This window comes from Misgurnus anguillicaudatus, chromosome 21 (assembly GCF_027580225.2).
Source record: "Misgurnus anguillicaudatus chromosome 21, ASM2758022v2, whole genome shotgun sequence".
In the NCBI taxonomy this organism is placed as follows: domain Eukaryota; kingdom Metazoa; phylum Chordata; class Actinopteri; order Cypriniformes; family Cobitidae; genus Misgurnus; species Misgurnus anguillicaudatus.
Genome location: NC_073357.2, coordinates 7,787,087 through 7,796,859, shown reverse-complemented (window position 1 = coordinate 7,796,859; position 9,773 = coordinate 7,787,087). Strand labels below are relative to the sequence as shown.

Sequence of the window (9,773 nt, the reverse complement as noted above, 5' to 3'; positions counted from 1 at the left end):
AAAAATAAACAATACTTAAAATTTAGATTTTTGGACCTATACATTGTAAAAAAAAATGCAGCAAAGTTAAAACAACTTGATTTTGCAAAAATGCTGCATTTTTTTACAGTGAAAATCTTCAATTAAATGTTTAACTTAAAAAATCCATAAACTTTCACCATAATATTTTTATTATTTATGCATGGTTAAAAAATAAAAACTCATAAAAATGGACATTTAAATAGCTGTTAATAGAAAGTCATGGAGACTTAAGCTGTTAATTTGTTAAGTTATATAATAACATAATTTGTTAAGTTAAAGTTACATAAAAATATATGTAGGTATGATATCATTTTACAGTGTAAATATTATGTTGTGTTGTTTTCTAAGTTTTCTATGTCACTGTTCGGGTCATTCGCATTTGCTTTGCTATACATGGACACTGTTCAACACATCTCATTTCTCTCCAAAATAATGAAAATGCATGTCAAAATCGCAGTTTGGTGCATATTTCTATGGGAAATTAAACTAATGTGTACTAAAGCGAACTGAGAAAATTAAAGTAAACTTAACAGTTAAAGTACAGTCCATATAAGCACCAATTTAAGTGAACTTAAACGTTTTTCGGGGGGAGAGACCCTATTACTCAATTAAACTAAAGGAATGAGTTTACACATAATGTAAAAAATTTTTTTGCTGATGTTAAATGATTTAGTTGAATCAACTCAGATTTACAAGTCATTTTAACTTTCTATTATTTATCTTGACTAAAGATGAGTTGTTATAACTTATAAAATGAAGTTGTAGAAACTCATCTCTTTTCTATATAAATAATAGTAAGTTGAAATCACTTTTAAATCTGAGTTGATTCAACAAAAAAATTGAAGGCAGCAAAGATTTTTTACAATGCAATTAATATTTTGCTGTACTTAAAGAAACACTTTATTTTAAGGTGTCACTGTTACATTGTAATGATATATTTAAGTACCAAGTAATAATCATCAACAACATGTACTTACTGTAGGGTTAGGAACAGGGTTTAGTTTAGGATTAGTTGCATGTAATTATGCATAATTAACTGTTATTACTATAATAATTACATGTAACATGTGTAACAAAGACGCCGTAAAATAAAGTGTTAACGAAATTGGTTAAATCTTCTAAAAATAAAGTTAACTAATTACATTTTACAGCGAAGATAAAGACCAAAATCTCGCTTTCACCCACTTAAATAAAATTAAACGTCTGATAAATATTAAAACACACTCATCAATATTGCATTTAGTACAAGCAAAAAGTATTAAACAGTTATTTTGCTTCACTGGAACACAAAATGTTTATTGGCATTTCACATTTGTAAAGTCTGTGATCCATAGCAAATTCCAGAATGCTATAAATCACATAATCTGAGGACATGTTGCTTTGCAGTTCCTCTGTATCTCCATGTGACAAATAGTTAAAAATGTTAAACAAATACATCTATTATAAAAGCACCAAATGTGGTGACACTTGCAATCCTACACCATTAGCACATAATGCTTTGCAAATCATGCACTTTCGAATACAAGTTAAATTTCAATAAATATTAATTATTAAAATGAAATATAACTTACTAGCAAGATCTAAAATTGGGACGTTTTATGTGTTTACATTTCCTACATCATGCATTCATGTCAATATGTTTATGATATGCTGAACACAATTACATGATACAGTAAGAGTAATAACAGGAACAGTTTTAAGTTAATACAACTTTAATGGACAACAATGCATAGTATGTACAATGCGGTATAAACATATTTGCATTTAGAAAAAACTAAGCAATATTACAAGCCCTATCAAGCGGATAAAACTGTAAGGTTGTCAAACTTCTACAAAGATAAACCTTAAAAATAAAGTGTTTAAAAATAAAAAATATTCTTATGGTGTAAATATACAGTCATTGACCCTTTCAAAGGTAGTATATTTATAAAATAATGTAGTACATACATTTAATAACGATACTGTAGATAAATAGGCCTAACTATTAACACTTTTATCAAAGTTTAAGTGAATTCATCATCAAAGCAGCAAAAACAAGTCATTAAAAAGTACAGTAAAAGTACAATAAATTAATATTTCATTCTTTTCTATACATTAAACTCAATGTTATTCTGAGGACAAACTCAACGAATTCATCCTGCAGGTACACAATCAGTGGAGGTCACAACAGTTCTTTTGGTCATCGTGTGGTCCATCATTCTTATTGACTGTGCTCCACAGTGAAGTGGGACTCCGACCTGAAGGATAAATATTAAATACAAAGGAAATATTAAAAAATTGAAATAACATGATATCATACTGCGCAGAGTGCAATGCTTAGGCCTACAGATGTTTTAATCTGATATTTAAAGTTATTAACATAAATATATTTATATATGAATAAATATAAATTTGTAAAGTATTTCTTTGGTCAATGCTGTTCATTTCTTTACTCAAGGCCCTGTAAAAGTGCTAGTTTACACTGAAAATGTGTTGCTCTTGCGCCATCTGCAGGTGATGTGTAATAATGCTCATTTGCACTTTAGGTGGATGTCTATGATTGTTAAACAAATAACGAACTTTAAAAAAATATATATTAAATGTGTTATTTATTTTCTGATGAATCCTACACAATATTCCCTCTGTAACTTTAGAGGTAAAATAAATAAATACTTACGTGTCTGGTAATTTGCTGATCATGTGATTATTGTACTCTAGAATAGGGGGAAGACTCTCCTCATCCTCAGGTACCTGAATGAATGAATGAATGAATGAATGAATGAATGAATGAATGAATGAACGAATTTTAATCGTTCAAATTAAAAAAAAAACATTTTTTTTAAGAAAACGAGTAGCCTACTGGACTATGACTAATGTCACTTATTCTTTGTTTAAATCTTAGACAAACAGTTCAGCATTCAAAACTTTGGAATACCACAAAATATAAATGTTAATTATGTTTGACAAAAAATGACTAAAACTATTTTTAGTTACATTATATCTTCAGTTTTGTCTAGCATTTGTAAAAAAAAATTCTGAGCTTCTTACTCTTATTCAGTCATTGAAGAAAACATTTCAAAATAAAAATTACTAAAGAAATAAATTAAAATATTGGCGCAAAAATATTTTTGTCTACTCAAATAATTACATGACTTTAAGCTTTTAATCAGGAGAAGCATTTCAGTTACTTCACGTGACCCTAAGCTTTTCAAAGTTAGTGTATCACAGCCATAGACATTATATACGTTCACATGGGATTACATAATTTATACAATAAATAAACAAATTTTTTTTATAATAAAACATTTATAATATTATGTCATCGCAACTAACGTTATTTAAGCGATGGCAGCTGCGCTGATACGTCAGCTCCAATAGGCAGCGTCAGTCTATGAGGCATCTACGTATATAATGTCCATGATCACAGCAATATGGTTTCTCTTTTATTTCTCATTTGTGCTGTAAGGCGCCACCTAGTGATGTAACAATTAAACTCACCTCCCAATACACTTCATCATCAAAGCAGTTATCGTCTGACGGGTCTCCCCAAAATGGCAATCTCAAGATGAGACCTGCAAAAAAATGTATGTTGTTGATACAGTCTCGACTTTAATTGTATTTGTATTTGGACAAGCAGTATTGCCTTTATATGCTCACCCACTATAATGCCACCTCCGATGCCAAAAACGAGAGCTACACAAATACCAGCAGCCTGGTAACCTCCCTGCGTGCCAGGTGTCCTTGTCGCATACTCCCCTTTAAAATTGAATGTGTTTACCAACCTGTTAAAAAAAGACAAGAACAAATTTAATGTTGGTAAACGCAGAACTTTCTTGTGCAAGCCTACATGACTTTATTTACTCACCCTTCGTGTCCATATACATCCTCGCTGGCTAATGCTGCTGTGAGGGCCCCTACAACTCCTCCAAGGAGGCCAGGCATGGCATGTAGATTGTGAATGCCACAGGTGTCTTGAATCTTCAGATACTTTTCCATAAATGGCTACAGTGGGAACACAACAAAATATCTGGACTGTAAATTAAACATTTTATGCTTTGATGCCCAAATGCACCCATTGTGAAACTTACAGAGAGCACCAGGTAGCCGAAGGTCGACAGTATCCCGCAACAAAATCCGACTATCAGCGAACCGTAAGTTGTGATCATAAACTCAGCTGCCGTTCCCATCGCGACACCTCCAGCCAGAGTGGCATTCTGGATGTGGACCTACATCACACAAACGATTACATCACCATGCAGAACACATTGTGTGGGTGTAATCGTGGATAAATTCGGTAGATACTGTAATTTACCATGTCAAGCTTTCCCTTCTTGGCTGAAATGCTAGAGATGGCAAACGTGGTGAGCACACAAGAAGCCAGGGCCAGGTACGTGTTAATAGCTGCCCTGTGCTGACCGTCTCCATGGTCTGAGATGGCAGAGTTGAAGCTTGGCCAGTACATCCAGAGGAAGAGGGTTCCTGTAAGAAAACACATCTTTAGAGTACAGATTGGGCTTTCGGAGAGCAGCTGAATTCAAATCTGCTTATTTAAGTTCTGCCTCTAAAGCTAGCAACACACCAAGTCAACAGTCGGGCAGTTTTTCAGCTTCAGGCAGGTTTAAAGTAAGTTATTGTGGCCAATTTAGCATGTCGAATCGGCGCTGGTGCTTGTATAGAAGTCTGATCACTCTAACTGGCTATTCGGCAACCAAGTGCACAAGAAGAAAAACGGAAGTAACAAAGCAAGCAAACGACAAAGTAAAGTGGGAACGTACAAAATCAAATTTTTCTACATGAACATTTTAAAAAGGTCTGGCTTATAAAACATTATTTATATATCACAAATTCGACTGTGGTGAGTGAGATTTGTGGGAAACTCGTAAGCGAGTGCTGCTTTGTTTATGTTTTGTATCATTGCAGTCACTAGCTGAATACCAACTACTGCCACCTGTTGATAGATAGAGTTATGTCATCTGACGCAGGTGCAAAAATGACGTGCTACTTGGGCGCCGTCGTTTGGTGTGTCCCCACCCTAAGACATCAAATAAACTCCTAACATACCAATCATAGCAAAGACATCAGAGTGGTAGACAGAGCCACTGAGATTCTTGCTACCCTCTAGTTTCGGTCGATACAGAATCCATGATATCGTTAGACCGAAATATCCCCCGAATGTGTGGATGACCATCGCACCGCCAGCATCTCTAACCTGTGAATGGTACAAACAAGCAGACTGAACATCAAGTCTTTCTTGATCGATGATGTAAAATGAGAACATGAGGTGGAGGCAACTTACATGGAGAACTTCAAGAATAATAAACTCCTCCACTGCAAACAGTGTGACGCCAAACAGTGTCAAGATCATCAGCTGGACCGGACTGACTTTTCCCAGCAGAGCTCCGTACGCAATGAGACATCCGGCGACACAAAAGTCGGCATTAATAATACTGATGGAGACAAAAAGGATTGACTTATTAGGATCAGGATGGAATGCACAAAACACCAGCCTCATCTTCTACAGAGTTAGCCATTAACCTGAACAACTTACCTCTCGATTCCGATCTTGATCATTCCGTCGACAGGGTCCAGCGAGTGAAACCAGCCTTGCATCAGCAGAGCCCACTGGATGCCGAACGCTGCAATGAGAAAGTTGAACCCGACCCCACCGAAGCTGTAGCGCTTCAGGAAGGTCATGAGAAAACCAAATCCCATGAAGATCATCACATGCACGTCTTGAAAACCTTACAAGCAAGAACAACAGTTAAGAGTTTAGAAGATTTAGAGAAGGTATGAACAGCTATAATTCATTGTTCATCAACTTTTCTCACACTCACATGAGAGATCAAATAATAATGTATTATTAAACAATAATTAATCTCAGTGGCTATAAAATGACTAACTTGGGTACTCACTAGGGTATCTGTAGTAGAAGTCATTCTCAATGTCGCTTGTTATGTTCTTCTCATGCTTGTGCTTAGACCAGTGTGCATCTGATTCTTCATTGTAACGTACGAAGAGCCCAAACAAGATGATCATAGCGATTTCCCAGATGAAGCAGATGACAGGGAGGCTGACGCGTATGTTAGGGTTTTTTGTCCCACACCAGAAGCCTCGGCAGCAGTCGGCGAAGTTGCCCATGTTGAGTTGTTAAGAGGAGATGTTCAGTTGGAGAATCTCTCTGGAGTAATGAATACAGATGAGTGCAACTGTATTTATGGACGGTAATCTGGAGGTGTGTCCCCTGCTGCAGGTGTATCTCCTGCACATGAAGGCCGTGACACTCACCTGACAAGAAGATTGATTCATATCTGCCCCTGCAAGATGTCAAGCATTTTGAATAATAATTTCTGTTTTTTTCCATCATTACAATAGAATCCCATTTGGACTAAAGAACGCACCGACACCTTTGCGTGACAACAGCAAGTTGTCCTCCGCTCTGCTGTGTGCATTATACTGAAGTTTTACAGCATGTGTCACAGAGGTGCTGGATAACAAGGGCATGTTTTCGATAACCAAATTAAAATGAACTTTTGTGCAAACTCTTAAAATCAAGAAAATCAGGGCAAACGTGTACTGTTAAAATTGGGAAATGAACACTGCAGGTTGTTTAATGACTCATTTCCTTTAACTGGGCAGAATGCTTGACCTTTATTTCAATATCTGATTAAACCAGTATACAGCTCATGTGCACAATCCTGATCTTCTGACTGTAAGTACATTTACATGTTTTGCTAAGCTTTGCAATTGTAGTAAAATCTACTGTTCCTGTAGCTCAACGGCTTAGCAATGTGTGGGTTTGATACCCATTGAACACACATACTGATAAAACATCTAGTTTAAATGCACTGTAAGTCATTTTGGATAAAAGCATCTACCAGATGCATTAATTTCTTGAAACAGCGTTTGCATATCAAAGCGATACAAAGCGAGCGTGCATGTTAATGTTAATATCAAGCTTCATCGAGTCATGTGGCACATGTAAACGGGCAGTATCTCAATGATTGACATCGTTCTACATAGGGTACATACCAGACTTATCTGTATTTTCTGCAGTAGTTGTATTACATAACCTTACATAACTCTGCTGTAATCATGGCGCTAAGCCTTTTAATTAAATCCAAATGAAATTAAACATTGACACATACTGTATGTTGTTGTAAAGGAGATTAATCTGTTTCTATATATAAATCAAAGCTCTATGCAAGCAATTTTGCACTTAAAACACAGCCCAAACATCGAGGCTAAACCAAAATGTAATAGAAAATTTTATAACCATTTAATCATATGAAATAAAACAAATTAACAAATGCAACCAAACACGTTGTAATCAATGACATGAAAGTTTATTTCGGTTAGAAATGGGTTACTCAAAGCTGGACTATATTGAGTCTAAAGTTAACCTAGATGGTGAAATGATGGCTAATGCTTGCTGGAATGTCTGCAATAACTTTGATTGTCAAAAACAAGGCTGACTTTTTTCTTTGTCTATTTTCCAAGGTATATTTAATATATTTATATATATAATGAGGTAATAATGCCTTGGTCTTAAATAGTGGAATATTGGACGTACCGTATGTACTGTAAAGTTTAAAAACAATCAAAAAGGTTTTAAAGTTTGATTAACTTTAATTGGTAATACCTAAAAAATGGTTTAAACGATTTAAGTGAAAATTTTAAGTTGAATAAGTTGAAATTTCTTATGTTTTACAATTGAATTTTTTTTTTAGTTTTTTTCACCTTAAATTTTTCACTTAAAGCTAAAACAAAACAATTTTTTTAAGTGTTACCAATTGAAGTTTTTAGTAGACCCAACTTTCACTTGTTACAGTGTAAGTAACTTTGCAACTACATATAAACGTATTCACGTAACCCCTTCCCTAACCCTACAGTGTAAAAAGTGCTGTAGTTATGCGGCTGTTGTACAAAAGTAAATATACTTTAACAAGTCTTTGTCTTTACAGACTAAAACTATAAAATAACAGCCTCATTAACCTTTTTCTGTTTTTTCTGTCAGATTTTGGTTCATCCTTTGCATGAGATTGTTATTTTAGTTGTATTGGCAGCAAATAGCTGCCAGAAATACTGTAATTTCTACAAAGATTTTTTACATCGAACCCGGTAACACTTTACAATAAGGTTCATTAGTTAACATTAGTTAACTACAATATTTCACATGAACTAATAATGAACTGCGCTTAAACAGCATTTATTAATCTGTGTTAATGTTAATTTCAACAATTACTAATACTTTATTAAAATTTTGTTAAAGTTAATGCAATGTGAACTAACAAGTAGAAAGATGAACAGCTTTATTTCTTTTAACTAACATTAACAAAGATTAATAAATACTGTAACAAATGTATTGCTCATGGTTTGTTCATGTTAGTTAATACATTAACTAATGTTACCTAATGAACCTTATTGTAAAGTGTTACCTCGAACCCTTAACAGTGTACAAATTCAACAATAAAAGTTAGTTTACATGTACAATAGATGCAAAGTTATTTATAGTTATATGTCTAAAGTCGACTATCGAAATAAAATGTGACAATTTTTTTACCACTTTTATATCTAGCACCCATTTATCATATTTAACTGTTAACTTTTATTTAACTTGCATTAATTATTAACATGCTTTACATTTTACTTTTCAGATATTAAGAAGAATAACTTGAAAAATCTGCATCATTTATTCAAAATTATATCATATAACATTAATAATCATATAATATAGCTTAAACACACCTGTAATATTTATTCTCCAGAAGAACAGTAAAATCATCAAGACTAAAATGTGGAAATTAATGAAAAAGATGAATATGGATGTGGATGCACTCTAACAATTCTAGGTTGTTTTTATATACAGCGTTGGGTCAAAAAGGGACAAATCCAACCAGTTAGTTTGTATTTTTGCCTATGCCGAGTTCTGTTAAACCAAATATAATGATTTTTTGGGGTAAATTTATTTAGGTTTAAAATAAACCAGCATTTTTAAAAGTGCACAAATGGCTAAAAGTGTTTCATCTTCTTTAAAGTATTCACTTTTCGTTCTCAAACACTAGTTCAAATTCAACCTCATGTCTAGACAATAAAAATGGACAAGTGCATATCTTTACAGACGGTTAGAGAGCATGTGACTGGAGGTGTGATCCTGGAGGTGTGTTCCACCAAAAAAAGCATGTGACAGAAAGCGTGGCCCTTAGATCTTTGTCAGGGCCACATACCAGGGATGACAGGAATCACATGACATCGCCCGGCCTTCGTAATCAGCCACTCCAGTACATTCCATCGCTGACAACAAAAGGATATCACCTGATTTGCTGTCAGTCAAGGACGAGACAAGCCTTCAATACGCACCAGCAGATTCCAGCCGGAGATAACATTTAATTTCTTTCTCATTTTCTGTTCAATGGGATCACGCCAGACGCCACTACATATTTCTCCAATGTTTTTTTATGTGTCAAATAAAAATTATTTTTCGGTAGATCGAGTCCACAATCTTTGTGTATTATGTGTACGTCATGCTGCAAAAAACATTTTTCATATCATCACATCATTTTTCAATTCGAAATTAAAGTAGAAATAAAACATCTCCGTGTACTCATACAGTAAAGCGCATTAATGTTGCTCTGCAAAGTTTTCCCAGAATAAAGGTTACTGTAGTTCATATCCCAGCTACGTCCAGCCCAGATTTGAAAGTAAAAGCACCTTACATGCAATTTTATAAACTATCTCACCATAATTAATCATCTCATGACAGAGGGCGTGAGGTC

The 9,773-nt window shown here is 34.3% G+C and overlaps 1 protein-coding gene across 1 annotated transcript; it reads right to left on the bottom strand.

Annotated features, from left to right (window-relative positions):
- Nucleotides 1-1,715: 1,715 nt before the first annotated feature.
- rhcga (Rh family, C glycoprotein a) lies at nt 1,716-6,625 on the bottom strand. Its single transcript, XM_055185235.2, has 11 exons — nt 5,913-6,625; nt 5,549-5,741; nt 5,297-5,447; nt 5,062-5,209; nt 4,313-4,479; nt 4,089-4,226; nt 3,866-4,002; nt 3,658-3,782; nt 3,499-3,572; nt 2,678-2,751; nt 1,716-2,258 (listed from the first exon to the last, which is right to left on the bottom strand). Exons 1-11 carry the CDS (start codon nt 6,136-6,138, stop codon nt 2,222-2,224), a joined length of 1,470 nt encoding a protein of 489 aa, XP_055041210.1. The 5' UTR covers nt 6,139-6,625; the 3' UTR covers nt 1,716-2,221.
- Nucleotides 6,626-9,773: the final 3,148 nt, after the last annotated feature.

What these genes read in the sequence shown, in the direction of transcription:
- rhcga (XM_055185235.2), bottom strand. Translation starts at nt 6,138, where the DNA reads ATGGGCAACTTCGCCGACTGCTGCCGAGGCTTCTGGTGTGGGACAAAA. An exon ending in AGAAGGGAAAGCTTGACATG is followed by an intron (nt 4,227 to 4,312) that starts GTAAATTACAGT and finishes TGTGTGATGTAG; the next exon opens with GTCCACATCCAGAATGCCAC. An exon ending in CGGAGGTGGCATTATAGTGG is followed by an intron (nt 3,573 to 3,657) that starts GTGAGCATATAA and finishes ATTTTTTTGCAG; the next exon opens with GTCTCATCTTGAGATTGCCA.